The sequence below is a fragment of the Suillus subalutaceus genome, assembly GCF_016647625.1.
Source record: "Suillus subalutaceus strain FC151 chromosome Unknown DFJ58scaffold_49, whole genome shotgun sequence".
Taxonomy (NCBI): Eukaryota; Fungi; Basidiomycota; class Agaricomycetes; order Boletales; family Suillaceae; genus Suillus; species Suillus subalutaceus.
In genome coordinates, this window is record NW_024540298.1 from 127,194 (window position 1) to 144,903 (window position 17,710).

Here is a 17,710-nt window from a genome sequence, read left to right on the forward strand (position 1 = left end):
TGTTGCATTCAAGAATCTCCCACTTGAGCAAATTGAACTCTCACCTAAGAAGCTTCAGTCTGAACAAATTGCTGCTTACAAAGCCCATTTCCTTTGTAAGAACTGTCCAGACAAGTGCAGGGAAAGTGTTTCCCTTGAGATTACATAAGTTTCTCGCGATAGAAACCCAGTTTTGTGAGACCAGTGTTCTCACCACATAGTGTTTACTGACCAACACAAGCTTTGGTCACCATTGTTATTTGTGAGACCAGCGTTCTCACCAGGTATTTGTATACTGACCAACATTGTCGCTCCTCTGCAAACAACCATCGTACTTCCTCAGGAATTCATGTGTTTCGGGTTGGCCGCTCAGCTCGTTCACTGATATCGACCCGACTGTAACACGCTTGGTGGTAGTCATTTCCTTGAGCACCTTGCGGACGTCAGTGGATACTGCGATCAACTCCTGCATGGGTATGCTGATGCTGGAGTCTAGCATCCGGTTGATTACCTTCTTGTCGCCTTCCTTATCTTCCAGCGGGTGGGTATACCTAAACTGTGTAGAGGAGGGATTAGCGGTAGGTGGATCATAGGATGAAGTATTAGGTGCGGATGATGAGCTTGCTGGCGTCACCACTACTGTACCTTTGTTAGGCGTGCTGGTGGTCTTTGACCCAGATGCCTTCACTTGTGGAGATGCGACTTCCTCTACTGCGTTGGTAGTTTTAGAAGATGGTCCTGGTTTTGGGCATGGCAGAACATTAATGCCTTCAAACTGTATGTTCTTACCCTTGTCCTTGCGGTTAGCACGATCTGCTTTCACCGCTGCGAATGCATCGCGGGCTCAAGTTGCTTCTCTCTCTAGGTGGGCTAATTCTTCGTTGTCGGAGTCGCTATCCTCTACACTGGCACATGTGTGCATGAATGCGCAAGGCTCGATATCCAGAGTCACCTGAGTAGTGGGCTCAGCGCGACAATACATGAACCCTAGCGCTGTCAAGTTAGAACCTGTAGTGGGTCCATCGCGCAGGAATCTGTCTATGCGTTCCTTGAAATTCCCGTCAGAGAGCCTTCCAGGGATGTTGCTACTGTCGGGCATAACAATCCTCTTTTCTGGCGTGATGTGAATCTTACCCTTGCTGGCATATTGGTCGTGTTGTCTTAATAACCGAGGGTCTTATATAAATACGTGTAAGAATGTAATGACACCACAATTACACTGGATAAGACTTCTTGCCAGTCCTTGATTAACACGGTCTATGATGTTTCTTCTTTCGTGGTAGATAATGTGTGAGTTCTTGGGAGGCTTGCTAAACCAATCAGTCAGATTAACTTAGCCGGAGCTTTATTATTTCTGATTGAAACTATGGGATTGTCTAGGATATACTGTCTAGACACTTGAACTGGTTTCCTGAATATACGATTAACTGTTGAGAAGCTGGTCTCAAATGTGACTACGTTGACCAAAGCTCGTGTTGGTCAATATACAAATACCTGGTGAGAACGCTGGTCTCACAAATAACAACAAGTGACAAATAGAAAAACAAACAATGATAAATAACAACAATGACCAAAGCTCGTGTTGGTCAGTATACAAATACCTGGTGAGAACGCTGGTCTCACAAATAACAATGGTGACCAAAGCTTGTGTTGGTCAGTAAACACTATGTGGTGAGAACACTGGTCTCACAAAACTGGGTTTCTATCGCGAGAAACTTATGTAATCTCAAGGGAAACACTTTCCCTGCACTTGTCTGGACAGTTCTTACAAAGGAAATGGGCTTTGTAAGCAGCAATTTGTTCAGACTGAAGCTTCTTAGGTGAGAGTTCAATTTGCTCAAGTGGGAGATTCTTGAATGCAACAAGTGGGAGATCTATTTTTTGGGGGAGAATGGGCTCTCCTTATATACATTTTGTGTGGGAATATTATGTAAGTAAAAAGGTGATGTAATGACTTCAGAATGTGAGAAGAATATTCTAAAAACTGGAGCAGAATGTTCTAGCAGGTGCAAATAAACATTCCAGAATATTCATGGTGGGATAATGACATCATTCTGAGTCATTATGAGTCATTGGAATGTTCTAGCAAATTCCATGGAACATGATATCATATCTTTCAACAAAATACCTGCAGGAGTGTGGGTGAAGTCCTATGACATCATTATGACATCATACCCTGTAGGTAGAATTTTATGAAGCATCTGATTAGTCAGAGCATCCTAATAGAAAAGTAAAGTAATGAAACACTAGAGAAAACAACTCAGAAATAATGGAACAAATAATAGTACACAATACACAGGCTTTTTAGATAGGTTTTTGTTAGGCTTTGAACTTTTCTCTATGGGTTTCTCTAGCCAAAGTGAATAAGCCAAAGGAAAGGCAATACCTTAACCTTCATTTTGCTTCTCATATCAACTAGGTCATTATGTGATTCCCATCTCACATATGACTTTTCTTCAAAACATGGTGGATTCATGAATCACTGAGGGAAAACTGAAACTATTGGACCAAGGTTTGATACCAAGGTATGGGTTGACTAGTCTGAGGACTAAGCTAACAGACTTTGTCTTTTAGGGGGATACCTAGTAGTCATGTCCATGCATGATTCCCAAATCATGCAGGACACCGGGGACTTTGAATACTGAGTATCCCCACTCAGAGTGTGTCTGGTGAGGATCTTGAGTGAAGTCGGTGATAAGGGTACGTGATGATCGTCGAGTATGATGTGCGTGTGTTTCAGATGATAGTGCGACTAAGTGCAAAGAGGCGTGGCTAATGTGTGATGTGCGCGAGCATGGGAACGTGTTGCATAAGCGCAAGAATGTGTCACATACAGTGGTTTGTGCGAAATGACTCTGGTACAGGAATTGTGAAATGAACTCGGAACTATGATAATGCAAGGATGGCGCAGATGTGTCGCATTAGGTGCAAGGATGCAGCATGTGAAAATGCACAAAATGCAAAATGCAAAATGCAAAATGCAAAACTGCAAGGAGATGAATGCACGATGTGTGAAACTGCAAGGAAGCATGAGGGGATGATAGCGTGATGATGTCTATGTCCAATATATCTGTGGGGGTATAAGGCGATGCTAGGCGGTCTGGAAGCAATCCAATCCATGTCCAAACCAAGTCCCACTAGGCATGCTAAGTAATAGGTGCTATGGGATTGAATGGCATGAGTAAAACTATATTCAAAATGCGAAAGAGAGACGGCAAATGGTGTGGATGTCCAAGTCCGACTTGGCTTCTTTGTGCGGCTGTTGACATCTATTCCTTCCTATGGGTGTGGAAATGTGGGAAATCTGTGCGCATATGAGGCGCGTTCTAAGGTAAAAAGGTGCATGGTGCCGCTTCATGCATGCAAAGAGAAAATGATATCCTACTGGGTTAGGTGGGCACAATCTATGGTCTTTTGTTTTTCTTCTTTTCTTCTAGGTAGTTTTCTATAGGCGTATATATCAGCGCGTTATTAGTCCTTTGGACGACGTTATAATGAGGGAAAATGAAAATTGAAAAGTGGAGATCACTGGATGAAACCCAGGGTAAAATGAACTATATCCTATGAAAATGACGGTTTATGTGATGGTATATGGTATTGCAAAATGACAGAGTGGAGAAAGCAGATGGTGTGGATAATGATGGCGAGTGTTGAGTGATGGAGTGGGTGGGTCGGAAGCTGGCGTGTTTGGATCTTCTTTGTCAAGCTCTTCTACTTCTTCTCCTACCAGTGCATTCCTGGTCTTCTTCATCTATCTGAGGGTGCACGATGCTGCAGGTCGAAAGGCGCGTGAGGCGATGGTGGAAGGCAACTAAGGCAACTGAGGGCGGTGGTATCTTCATCTTCTAACTCTGCGACATCTTTTCCTATCAGGTATATTCCAAATCTTCTTCAAACGCAGCTTGATGGTGGACTAGTGACTGGCAGAATGAATTCTTGCACCTTGCGGTACAAGTTGAAAGTGTGCCCTAATGGGGCGATATAAGGCGCGTGGGGGTGCTCTAAGGTTAGATAATGTGCGCGTGAGCTGTGCGCACAATCGTGGTTGGGCACGTTGTTCTCTATATCCTCTAAATATGCGAGGAGTGGCTGATACACTGTGAAAATATTAACACAAGACAAATGATAAGTGTTATTAGGCGCGGATAATGCGCGATTGTGTTGGATAGACTCTAGGTCAAGGGCCAATTGGTGCCAAGACATAAACAGATAGCCCTTGATAGGGCATGCAAGGATGATATCGACATGATAGACGGAAGAATGGAAATTGTGGATAAAGGCAAAAGATGCAAAGTCATAGACAATGATAAATGCAAGTGAGGTGCAAATATATGCAAGATGAGCACGTAAGTTGTGCATGGATGGCAAATTAAAAAAAGACTGGTTCCAGATGACAAAAGCGTGGTTCAAAACTGATGGAACGGTAAAAATGCAATAGCAGGAAAACTCTTCTGCAATGACGGGCGCAGGTGTTGCTCTCTATTTCCATTTGTAAAAACCAAGATGTCATCGATATAAACGACCACTGTTTTGCTGTCTATTAAATCTCTGAATATTTCATTCATCATGGTTTGGAAAGTTGCTGGAGAGTTTGTCAACCCAAAATACATTACGGTTGGTTCATGGTGACCATAAGGTGTTTTGAAAGCTGCCTTCCACTCATCTCCTTCTTTCATCGGAATATTGTTATACCCCCATCGTACATCCATCTTGGATTACATTGTAGCACCAGTAGGGGCATGAATCAGGTCTTGAGATCTTGGTAGTGGATATGCATTTTTAACCGTTGTGACAATCATACCAGCGCTGGGCGCATATGAGTGTCATAGGCATATTTTGCCTTGCCTAGAGGAAAAGAGTAAAGCGCTAGTCACCAGCGCTATCAACTCCCAAACTATCCGCTTTGGAATCACTTTTCTCCCATAGTGCGCTACCTGGTCCAATGCCTAGGTATTCCGTCCTCCCATGTCCTGCCTATATCCACCTACCTCCGCTGGTGCATTATTTGTCCTTAAATGTTGCTACTGATCAGTCGCAGGTCTTTTGCATGTATCCTCATGTTCTGCAGCGCTGCATGTTTTATTACCTGTCGCTACATCGTGCCCTCGCCAGTGTCGCTACTACACTTGCCTACGCAATTCCGAACCCTTACACAGTATGATAAAATGATCTGTCGCACATACAGTACAATACTTCCCTTCCCCGGACCTTTGCTGGTGTTGGAGTCACTTTAGTCGCTATATCCTAGTCTTGGTGCAATCGATTCCACTCTTGCCAATCTCTCTGATTGTGTGTCGCTTGACTTGCTTTAAGTGCACATTGTTAAAGCTCCCTCTTGAGTTTGACTTTCGCAACGTTGGGATCGCTATTGGTAGTCGTGCTACAATCTAGTCGCTACCAGGCATTTCACTTGCACTGTCTTATCTTACTTCTCGCTCTCGCTCCCTTTGATTTCTTCTCGCTGTCGCTAGTCGGACGTCGCATAGCGCTATCGCATAAAACAACTTGCATAGCGCTTCTCACTTATATGCACATTTCTCTGTCGGAACTCACTTGTCGCTGATCACTATAGCACTACTCATCAGTTTTTGGTCTTAGGTCACCATAGGTTTTAGCCCTTCGCACTATTGCTTCCCTTGCATATTAGTAGGGAGTTGCTTCAATAGCAGTCCTCTTGGGTCGAATACTACAATCGCACCTATTTGGATAAGTGGCACTAGTTTACTAACAGCCTAGTCGCTATTTCTCTTTCACACCGTCTTCTCATTAAGCCTTCTATAGTCCATTACAGGTCCAAGTTTGCCATCTTTCTTGGCCACAAAGAAGAAAGGTGCTGCAACTGGAGATTGTGAATCTCTAATACGTCCTAGTGCAGTTTCAGCTTTTAACCAATATTTCAAAGTGTCCATCTCTTTAGGTGACAAGGGATAGGGTTTCGCATTCGGAGGAAGATCATTATCGTCCTTAAGATCTACTGTGTGATCCCATTTCTTTCTTTCAGGAAAACGTTTGGATTCTTCTTCTGAGAATACTCCTAGGTAATCATGAAGCCAGTCTGGGACCATCTCTTCAACAGACTTCTTCTTTTTTGTAGCTTCTTCTGCTACTTTCTGCTCCGTGGCAACTGAGGCTCTATATCTAATCCATCTTTCAGGACTTTCCTCATCTTCTACCTCTTCACATGTTGCCTTCTTCATCTCCATATCTTCATTGTCATCCTCTTCTGTGGGAATCAGATCTGGTACTCTATCTACTGTATCTACCTGTTTTGATACTTTTCTATTTTCTTTATTTTTTTGTCTTTGTTCTTTTTTGTAATACATTTAATCGGACACCTAGATAACAAAAACTGTCCTGCATTCCAGTCTATTTCCGGATTATGGTATCTTGGCCAATCAATGCTGATAATAATGTCATCGCTTCCTAAGTCTGTAATCATGAAGGCTGCTTTGTCTTCTACATGATTACTGATCTTGAGACCTAATTCAGCAAAATGAGTCATTGATCCAGCGGCATTTAACGAGCCATCTATGTTTTTAACCAGAATAGGCCTCAATAATTTATGGGATATTACATCATTCTTTCTTACAAACTTCTCATTGATAAATAATGTTGATGCTCCACAGTCTACAAGTGCTTTTATGTCTGCTTGTCGATTATGTCCTTTCAGGGTAATCGGAATGTAAAAATGCTCTGATTTTGATCGCAAATATACTTCTGTTACATCCGAGAACGTAGATAGGATTGAGAAATGATTGTTCAGGTCTAAGTCCGCAGACTCTAACTCAGACCTCTCTAAAAACCCTTATCCTCTTTGGCTTTGATGTAGTCCTTAAACCATTGAGGCATTGAGTCTTCCTTTGGCACTTCAGTAGCCTTCACTTGCGCTTTAGGGGCGCCTTTGCAGTTTCTTGCCATATGGCCTTCTTCACCACAATGGTAACAGTTGAAAGAACCTGTCTTTCCTTGAGGTTTAGGAGTTCCTCTCTGTTTGTTGGCATCGACATCCATGGCATTACTGTCTCGACTAGGACCAGCCCTTGGTTCAAAGTTTCTTGTGTCCCTGTTAGGGGTCCAAAAAGAAGTCTTCTTCTTCTCTGCATCTAACTCCTCAAAGTTTCGTCCTATTTGGATAGCTTGTTCTACAAGTTTCTTCATGCTATCCATTTCTTTATAGGTGATATGAGCGAGTTGTGTTTTGACATGGTCTTGAAGTCCTGCTCTGAACTTCTGGCATTGGTCGTAGTCTGAGAATTTGGTGTGTGCAGCCTTTTGCCTAAAAGTGGCTGCGTACTCTGGAACAGAAGAAAATCCTTGTCTTAGGGAATCTAATTCTTGAATTGCCTTGCCTTCAAGGTCTTCCTGGCCCCACATGGCAGTGAAATCTTCATCTAACTTGTCTAAAGTCAGATTTCCATCAGCATGTTCTTCAATGTAGGATTGTGCCCATTTAGCAGCAGATCCTTTCATAAAAGAAAGCATGACTGAGATTCTTTGCCTTTCTGTGATGCTGGACCACTGTGTCATATAGAGTGCTACTTGTGTTGCCCACATCTTGGCATTGATGGAATCTTTGTCACCTGTGAATTCTGTGGGTTTGGCCATCTTGATCAAGGCTGAGGTGGCAGATGCAGATGTACCAAAGGAAGGTGTTGCGGAGAGTTTTGCAATTTCGGCTTGTTGCATCTGAATACGTAGAGCTAGATCTTTGTTTTTTGTTTCTAGCTCATCATTTTTTGTCTGAAAGTTCATAATCTGTGTTTGCCACAGTACACTGTTTGCAGCAATTGCATCTTGTACGTATTGCACAAACTCTTTGATGTTTGTAGGCATCCTTGGTCTAGTGGATTCAGACATAGTACCAGTTGTTTTCTGGAACCCGATTTACTGATGTCTGTGAAGAGCTAGTTGTAACGGCTCTTCTGGAAGGGAAAGATGATGAAAAGGAAGTGGGAAAAGGAATACATAAATGGAAAACTGAAGTGGTCCCCAATATCTGATCGGATCAACCTTGTACTTCAGGGTCAAAGGGTCCTGGTAAAACCCAACTGACTCTTCCCTAGATACTGACTAAGAAAAGTTTGTATGTAACAACTATACTCGCCAAGTGGGAAAACTAGAATGCCAAGGTGCTCTTCCAGCCAAAGCTTACAAGTGGCTGAGTCTGGACTAGGAAATTCCTCTAGTTACTTGGGTAGAGTAGCCTATGTATCGTATGAAGAAAGATGATAGGTAAAAAGAAAATTATAGTAACGTTGAGCAGGCAGGGTCTTGGGCCAGCACTCAAAGTTGTAGTGACACACCTAATGTCGTGAACACCTCCATATACTGGTGGCTGCAGTGTAAGGCAGGGCCTGGTATAGGACTACTAACTACAAAAATGGATAGGTATGAATACACTCAAATGAGCAAAGGGGAGAGTGATAGAATCAAGGTCACAGCTGTTAAGCCAGGCAATGTAAAACATGTAACGGTTCTGTTTGACGTGAGGATCGCGGATAGTTGCAGGATGCTCAGATCAAAGAGAAAAAGTGTGCAAGCGGTAATGTGTAGAGTTGGAGTCCCCTATAGTTCAAACTTAATGTCACAACCCTTATAATGAATTAATGCAGGGGCAGAGACTAGGACTCAAACAAGGTTATCACAACGAGAGGATAGAGAATAGCAGGTACATCTTGGATTGCTAGCAATAAGCTAATACACAAGAGGTTTGAACTGAAGAACTACTGACTACATCAAGCTACCTATATACATATATTGAAATGGAGATTGAATCTGAGTATGAACTAACTAGCCAATCATTAAATAGAAAAGGAATCATATGATGTTTACATAATAGAATGTTCTGGAAATGAGTCACGTGATACTATCTTATCTGATCTAATCTAATTGCAATCATAGAATAGACAAGCGCACCGTCCTAACAAAATAAAATAAATGTGTTCTCAAAAATAGATTAAACTTACTGCAGTAAAGGAGTATTGATGCATGAACGCTAAAGAATAATCTACAATGAGGCGCTGTACCCAATCAACGTGAAAGGTATCTGGGGGGACATCACAGCCCTGTGGAGGGAAGAGGGAATATCCCATCACAACAGCTTGGCGGATGATTGTTGTGAATGCAGTGCAAAATTTTGTCACTGTGCACCAAATATTTCCGACGTCCTTGTCATTAGCCATCCATTGAGCTGCAACTAGTAGGGTCAAAGAACCAATATAAGTCAGTATTTGCATGTCGATACATACCGAGAAGTGCTGGTATTCCAGGTCTCACATCACAAATGACTTGTTTGACAATGCATTTTTGTCAGCTGCGAGGGACACTAATGCGTCTTTGGAAAAGATAATGGATAGGATGTGCTCTTTCGAGACTGAGATTGCTTCTTTGCGTGTCTTGGGACTGATCTCAGTGGCGGGACTTTCAGCAGATTCTGCAGGTGCAGGTGCCACTGCTGTCCCTGTCATTGTGGGTGTCACAGAGGGAATAACAAGACGTGGTGTGGGGGGCATGTGTCTTGCACGATGACATGTTTTGGATGTCCTTGCGGGCCCTGTGGTCTAGTATTGTCAGGCTTATTTTCAATGGCGTGGAAACTAATGATACTTACATGTATCACATGGGACTTGGAGATCTCACCCATCAACATTGGCCATAAGTGTTGGAGATCCGGTGGTGGGACCAAAAGGGCTTGGAATTCCTCGTCATCACCGACCCAACTGGGTGCTATGGTGGAAAGTTCAGTTAAGGTTAAGTGCTAGACTTGTTAGTGCAGGCAAGAACTTACCTGATGGTACAGCATATGCAAAGTCCTGCTGAGAATGGCCAAAGTCTTGCTGAAAATGGGCAGTGGGGTCCTACTGAGAATGGGCAGCAAAGTCCTGCTGAGAATGGGTAGTGTAGCCGGCGCCAGACAGCGAATTAGTGTACCTGGCGCTAGAGTAGTTGTAGTATGAGGAATCTGGGTAGCTTGGGTTTGCACAGCTGGTGCTGAAAGAATCCAGGTAGTGGCCAGGGTTTGAATGACTCGGGCTCGGCCTACCAGTAATTTTAGTAGTATACAGAAGAATAGATAGGTGCACTTACTGGCTGTGTGTGTTTAAATGGTGCTGCCACTGATGTGGATTGAAGGTGAACATTTGAGCTAGAGGTGGTGGCTGTTCATCAGGGAGATTGATCTGCGTGTCCGTGGGTTTGTGGGAAGGGTTGAGACCGGACCCTTGAGGAGGTTTTGCAATTTTTGTTTTACCTTTGTGCTGTGGGGGACATTTGCTAGTCATCCAGGAAGAATCATTTGGGGGAGGGCAAAGGGTGCATTGATTACAGTTCTAATACAAATTGAAGGACACAAACAACGCAAACAAACTTTACATCTTGTGACTCAGTGATTGGTACTTGTAATGTGAGCTAAAGAATTGGAGAAATAAAGGGGTAAGGATGTAAAAAAACAGTATGCATATGACAAACCAATAGAGTCAAGAAAAGTGCTATGAGGGAAGAACGATGCGTGTATTACAATGTTCCTTATCAATAGATCAGTGTGGAATAATGAACAGACATGTGTACTCCACTTACCACGATAGGAACTTACATTGCAGCACTGCACGAGGCTTCGGGATGAATGCCAAGGCTTGCAGTATAGTCTGCACAGGTTCCTAGATATTTGGGGTCGTCTTCATCATCCAGAGCCCCACTGCTGGTGGGGGATCTGGATCCCCCAGATTTCATAGATGCCCTGCTGACACCGTCATCTTCATCATCAATAACCTCAGGTTGTGATGAGGGGAATCTGGATGCTCCAACTCCAGATTGGAAAGCATTGCCGACATGCGAGCCTAAAACCTTCGCCACATGCTCAGCTTGATATGAGATGACCTTGAGAATTTTGCGTTCGTCTTCATAGACTGCTTGAAGGTAGTCTCGATTATCGTCGACCTCTGTGTAGTCACGCTCAGAAAAAAGGCTCCTAAAGCTATGTAACTGAGCGTCCATAAATTTGAGCCAGTCTTCGTTATCGGTGTGCATGGCATTGAGGAATGCAATGAAGTGCTCAGCTTCTTCAATTTCCCACATGGTAGCCAGCATGCGCTGGCGCGCAGTTTCACGAGCAGCAAGTTGTGCTTGGTATCCTTTGTACAGTGTTGAAGGACACATTTGCGAGAGGCCATTTTCTAAGTGTCCAGCATGCTTTATAGCATATAGATAAGTATTTGGAACTGGATAATGGAAATATATATTATACCTTGACAAGAGATTCACAGGATACATATGGTTTGCATTCTCACCCCATAAGATGAGCTGCAAAATGAACCTCAAGTGGAGCTGGGTTGGGGGGGGGTATGGAACAAGCTTTCTGCTCATCCGTTCATGTATGAACTGATGTCAAGCATTGCGGGAGGGGTCCGGAGATGTGGATGGATTATCAAATAGGCCTTTGGTCGCAGAAGCCAGAGTCATAGGCGGTGGTGTCATCTCCACTGAGATACCTTTAAGTGAAGTACTTAGGTTGGAATGTCTGGTATCAGGAGAGCTCCCTGAGATGTGAGTTGAAATGAAAAAAGGTGACCCAGGAATTGAAGAACAAGCTGATAGAGGAGACAATGGGGGACTGCTTGATGGAGGGGGGCAACTGCTGTGCCGTGTCGGAGATGAAGATGGAAGTGAAGGGGGCATGCTGGGTCAAAGAGCGACTGAAAATAGTTCAGGAAACTGTGTCACTTCAGCCTAGTGTTTCTTTGGCCTTAATATCTCTCCAGCCTTCAATTGCAAGCTGATACATTGATATCCTGTCACACTGTGAATACAGTCAGCATTGCAAGCAGCGGAGTATGAAAGACTTAGGCATTTCTGACTGCAACACTGAGCTCATCGCCCAAAGCAAATATATGTATCGTTCACTGTTACCAGTATGCTTATCCATGCATGTACCTTTAACAGGCTGTGTCCCAACTGCAGTGGGGAGTTCTCTTCCATCGAAGCAGTTGTTCTACATCTCAATTCACAGTCTACCTGTTGGCCACACGAAGCACATCCACAACAATCGCCCGTTCCTCTTGGGTTGCGAGGTTCACATCCATCGACATCGTACACTACTGGCCATTTTCATCCTCACTCTGGATATGTTTTTGGTCTTGGCAAAAACCTATTTGACAGGTGCAGGAAGACCAGTATAATTATCGGCGGGAGGTAAACACTTACTATCCTTTTCATGATGAAGGGGAGTGGGAACTAGCTAGGTTCTTGGTCGAAAACCTGAACCAGATGCAGATTGACAAGTTCTTGAAGCTGAAATGGGTAGGAGACTCTAAGTAGTACTATTCCACCAGTCTGACTCTTCTTTCATAGTTGAACACTCACCCAAAACCGTCCTTCACCTCAAAAGATCAACTTCTGGACTGGATGGATGCTCTACCCTGCTTTGCAGAATGGAAAGTTTCAAATCTAGAGTTTACGGTGAGGATCTTCAACTCAGCTGAGGGTGCAGCTGATATAATTGTTGAAGGGAGGAAAATATGAGTGCGATATGTTCATCCCTTAGGGGAAGCGGAGAAAGCAAATATCCACTGGTCAACTCTAGGGGGAATGCGCAAAGCGCGTGATAAGGCGAAAGCGCGTGATAAGGCGAAAGCGCGGGAACAAAGGCGCTATAGGCGCGCGAAGCGCGGGAAAGTCGCGCGTCGAAAAGCGGAACTGGGTGACAAGTGGTATGCGAGCGATAGTGAGATGTTAAGAGGTGTACTGAGATGCCGATAAGACAACTGATGCGGATATGGCCACTAGAGCTAACTGCTACTAGGGCTTGCGATGATTTATTCAAAACATAATAAAAACTCGGAGATGGTGACTGTCTATGATGATGGTGGTCCGTGGTAATGTGTGTTGTGTTAAGTAAAAAAATGTGTAATGAAAAATGTGTACCAAGTGAAAATAAACATGGTACAATGTTTGAAACAAATGATAAATGGAGAAATGCATACCTGGGAACTTGGTTGGACATGGGAAACACAGTGGGAAGTCAGGCGCCCTATAGCGCTTAGGCGCGGGAAAGTTTGCCTAAAGCGCGCGCAAGTCGCGGAAGTGTCGCCTATGTCGCGGAAGTGTCGCCTATGTCGCGGGAAGTGTCGCCTATGTCACGTGCATCGCGTTTATCGCGCAAGTGTCGCGTTGCATGCATATTACTGTAGACTCGACCTATGTTGCAATATGCCATTGTGAGGCTACTCAGGATCGAGTCTCTACAACGGGCTACAAGACAATTCGTCTCATCCAACTCATTTGGCGCGATGCTTTAGAGGTTGTCAAACAACTTTTCAGCGACCCAGTTTTTGCCAATCACATTACCTTTCAGCCACACATACTCAATGTCAGGAATTAGCATGAGTATGGAGATTATATGAGCACCGATTTGGCATAGAAAATTCAGGTCAGTTTTCCCTGCTTAGTCTAAGACTCAAAGATTGATTTCATATAGGACTGTCTCCCATTAGGTGCTACGCAAGTCCCAATCATCTTAGGGTCTGATAAAACTCCCATGACGAGAACCACCGGGGGGCTTGAGATGCACTCCATTTTCATCACTATCAGTAATCTTGATTCAGAGGTTCACTCTAAGGCCACACTCCAAGCTTGGCGCTGTATCGCTTACATGCCCATCGCTAAGTTTCGTGTGCATCCCGATTATCAAACAATTCTTCAGGTGCGGTTGTGGCATAAGTGTGTTGATCTTGTCTGCGCCAACCTCAAACTGGCAGCATTATGCCTGATCCTTCCAGATTCATTCATTATGTCTTTATGCCACTTGTCGCTCACGTATGCAACCTTCCAGAGGCTTCCATGATAGCTGCGGTCAGCAAAAATGTGTCTCCTATAATGATGGCATTACAAGAAAATTTTGGTGATGGAGTTCTCTATCCTCCTCGTACTGGTCAACATACGCTACAACTTATCTGCGAGATCTCCAAAACAACTGATGTTTTGGATCTTGACAAATTCCAGAAGGCAGCCAAAGCAGTCAATCTATCTGGAGTTCACATGCCATATTTGCATGATTGGATATATGCATGCCCATCTGTCTGTCTCACTGGCAAGATATTGCATACCTGCCTCAAAGTTTTTTGCCGACCATCCGCTCAACTGGACCAAGGAGGGTAGTAGGAAAACCTGAGCTTGATGCTCGCTTCATCGCTCAGCACAAGCGGGTGGGGACGCACCACTTCACCAAAGGCATCACACACGTCAACCAAATGACAGGCCATGAGCATCAGGATATCCAGTGCACCATTGTTGCTTCAATTGCAGGTGCTGCTCCACCTAGATTTATTCATGCACTCCACGCCCTCATTGAGTTCATTTATCTTGCCCAAATCCAGTTCATTCTGCAGACACCCTGCTGTCAATGGTGCAGGCTCTTTCAGACTTTCACGCATTCAAAGATGCTATCATTGAGGCCCAGGCAAGGAGGGGAAAAAAGGGTTCTAAGGAAGACTTTTCATTCCCAAACTCAAACTGCTACAAAGTTTTAGAGGCACAGTCGAGAGACTGGGCACTTTGATGCAGTTTTTGGCAGATATGACAGAGTGTTTGCTCATCACTCACTGCAAAGATCTCTTTGTACAAACAAATTGGCAGGCCAACGACTTTGTGGAGCAGTCTGTATGAATTCTTAATCGGCAGGAGTTGATCAAATTGTTTAAGCTGTATGTGTTGTTACACTCTCGTGGCGCATCACTTGTCAATGTGATATCTACTGAAGACGAGGCTGCGACAACTATCAATCCAGCGCTCTCCTGGATTTCTTGTATTCTCCCTGACAAAATGCACTCTGTTCATGGTCCTCGACCAGTTCGCAACCATTTCCTCAAGGGCATCCTTTCTGGAGATGCCCTCACTGCCTTCCATCTGACACTGACACCGGATTTTAAATTTTTGTCACCAACCGATATTCATAGTGTATATTCGCTCATTGACTTTGATCATGTGCTCTCTCAGTTCATAGGACATTTTTCTTTCTCCACCAGTGAGCATACCTGCTGGGACCACAGATACAGGCACTTTAGCACGTGGAAAAAATTTCGACTGCAACTTCATTCTGCCTTCCAGCCATGGCTGATCATGCCAAGCAGAGTGGTACAGGCATATCCACCTGGTGAAAGTTTCCCCCTCGGAAACTGCAATAATGTCCTCATCAACATCACAGGCGACGATGGCCAAATCAGTATGTCTATTCTTGTGTTCATGTTCCAAGACTAACAAGATTAAACAGCAACTCGTGTTGCACAAGTTCGACTTATTTTTCAGCCTAATCTTCCACGTGCTTCTAACCTGGTCTTGCCATCATATATATCCTGTCTGCTCCTCTAGATTCAGTATTACCACTTTGTTGCCAGTCCTAACGACCACCCTGAACTCGCAATATGGACAGTCAAGCGTTCATATGTGGAAGACCAACATGGTAAACACAGATGTGGTGGTGTGGTCCCATTGACAAGTGTAACACACACTGTTGAGTTAATCCCAGAATATTGTGAAAAGATAGATGAAAAGATTTCTTTGACCATTTGTTTAGAGAGCTACGACTGTTTTTTTCTGAACAATTTCGCAGATAAGGAGAGTTATCACACGTTGAGTACAGAGTTTGCATAGTATCGGTAGCTCACAATAGCAACATAGTTTTGAATCCATGTATTAATCGCTGTCAAGATTTCACTACTAATGAGTGGCCCTAGCCTAGGGTTTGGGAATGCATACCTTAGACTAATGGTTGAATATCGAGATATTAGTGGTATTCAAAGTTTGCACCTGTGCTGAGAAAATGAGAGGCAAACACCGGCAGCATGGCATACTTTTCACAGTCTGTCCTGCCCTCTGACCGCTGTCCTGCCGATCAACAAGCCGCCGATGTTGTCGTTGGTGTTGACCTTGCTGGTGTTATCTGATCCCTAATCACCCTTTATTTGTCACTTGCTCTGTTCTTGGGGAACCATTTAGAAGATGGCACATACTACTAGAGGTGGAGCTGGAGGAAATCACAGTCAAACACAATCCAGATGAGCAAAGGAGAAAGCTCCTGCAAGCACAAATGCACCAAGATGATGGCCTACAACCTGTGATCAGTCCTGCTCCCAACACCAAAAAAAAGCTGGCTATCCATTGGGAGGGGGCCTACAGTGCTCACACCTCTCGCCTCATCGCCTGGTGCAAAGCTAATGATGATGCACGCATCAAACTCTTCTCTGATTCTGTGAAGGATGCCAAAGACAAGGGGAGGAAGAAAAAGCAGAGTGCTGCTCCAAAAGAAACATGCTACTCGCAGCTCGCAAATGCTATATTTTCAAATGATGAGGATCCTGAAGTACGGCTCCTCTTCCAGACAAAGCCTGGCGCTTTGATCAAGCCTGTTCAGACTTGATTTGGAACATAAGTAACCTCCGATCTTCTTGCATCTGATATGAATTACAAATTTATACCATTTCGTTGCTGATCAGATGCTTCAGGCTCAAAAGAAAATACAACAAGTTCAACAAGTCCCCCAAACAGACAGGCGCCGGATTAACATATGATGAGCTACAGAAGAACCTGCAGAACAAGATGCTCATTGGTGGGTTGTTCTCATGCGCGTCTGTCAATTTTATTTATCCATTTCTTGCAGATTCGCAACTGGACAAATTCCCATGGTGGCCAGACCTTCACGGTTGGTGGAGGACAAATCCTGCCTATAACACTGTATTCTCAACCGCTGATCCTGGACAAAACTACAAATCTGCTGCACTACAACACTTCCGTGTGCCTGACTGTGAGGACGCACAACTCCCTGCTGATGAAAATGAGCCACAAGAGGATGCTGATGTGACAATCATACCAGCACTGGGCGCGTATGAGTGTCATAGGCATATTCTGCCTTGCCTAGAGGAAAAGAGTAAGGCGCTAGTCACCAGCGCTATCAACTCCCAAGCTATCCGCTTTGGAATCACTTTTCTCCCATAGCGCGCTGCCCGGTCCGACGCCTAGGTTTTCCGTCCTCCCATGTCCTGCCTATGTCCACCTACCTCCGCTGGTGCGTTTTTTTTCCTTAAATGTTGCTACTGATCAGTCGCAGGTCTTATTACATGTATCCTCGTGTTCCGCTGCGCTGCATGTCTTATTACTTGTCGCCCTCGCCAGTGTCGCTACTAATCTCGCCTACGCACTCCCAAACTTTTACGCAGTATGATAAAATGACCCATTGCACATACAGTACAGTACTTCCCCTCCCTGGACCTTTGCTGGTGTCGGAGTCACTTTAGTTGCTATATTCTAGTCTTGGTGCAATTGATTCTGCTCTTGCCAATCTCTCTGATTGCATGTCGCTTGACTTTAAGTGCGCATCACTAAAGTTCCCTCTTAAGTTTGACTTTCGTAACGTCGGGATCGCTATTGGTAGTCGCGCTACAATCTAGTTGCTATCAGGCATTTCGCTTGCACTGTCTTACCTTACTCCTCACTTTCGCTCCCTTTGATTTCTTCTCGCTGTCGCTAGTCAGACGTCACATAGCGCTATCGCATAAAACGACTTGCATAGCGCTTCTCACTTATACGCACGTTTCTCTGTCGGAACTCCCTTGTCACTGATCGCTATAGCACTACTCATCGGTTTTTTGGTCTTAGGTCGCTATAGGTTATTAGTCCTTCATGCCAATCGCTTCCCTTGCATATTAGTAGGGAGTTGCTTCAATAGCAGTCCTCTTGGGTCAAA

General features: G+C 44.2%; 3 protein-coding genes across 3 annotated transcripts; 2 read left to right on the forward strand and 1 right to left on the reverse strand.

Moving 5' to 3' along the window:
• Positions 1–9,251: 9,251 nt before the first annotated feature.
• On the reverse strand, positions 9,252–11,133 carry DFJ58DRAFT_727619 (uncharacterized protein; the record flags this gene model as incomplete). The annotated part of the gene is made up of 6 exons (XM_041385501.1): positions 9,252–9,539; positions 9,590–9,736; positions 9,767–9,860; positions 9,910–10,017; positions 10,066–10,251; positions 10,571–11,133. The coding sequence occupies 6 exons, from the start codon at positions 11,131–11,133 to the stop codon at positions 9,252–9,254; spliced, it is 1,386 nt and encodes a 461-aa protein (XP_041244203.1).
• Positions 11,134–11,887: 754 nt separating this feature from the next.
• Positions 11,888–15,731, forward strand: DFJ58DRAFT_716259 (uncharacterized protein; the record flags this gene model as incomplete). Its single annotated transcript, XM_041384204.1, has 13 exons — positions 11,888–12,100; positions 12,133–12,273; positions 12,325–12,432; positions 13,232–13,342; positions 13,451–13,692; positions 13,731–13,824; positions 13,933–14,088; positions 14,145–14,377; positions 14,496–14,631; positions 14,653–15,193; positions 15,242–15,303; positions 15,340–15,599; positions 15,710–15,731. 13 exons carry the CDS (start codon positions 11,888–11,890, stop codon positions 15,729–15,731), a joined length of 2,319 nt encoding a protein of 772 aa, XP_041244204.1.
• A 326-nt stretch (positions 15,732–16,057) lies between these two features.
• On the forward strand, positions 16,058–16,962 carry DFJ58DRAFT_727620 (uncharacterized protein; the record flags this gene model as incomplete). The annotated part of the gene is made up of 3 exons (XM_041385502.1): positions 16,058–16,330; positions 16,495–16,576; positions 16,628–16,962. 3 exons carry the CDS (start codon positions 16,058–16,060, stop codon positions 16,960–16,962), a joined length of 690 nt encoding a protein of 229 aa, XP_041244205.1.
• Positions 16,963–17,710: the final 748 nt, after the last annotated feature.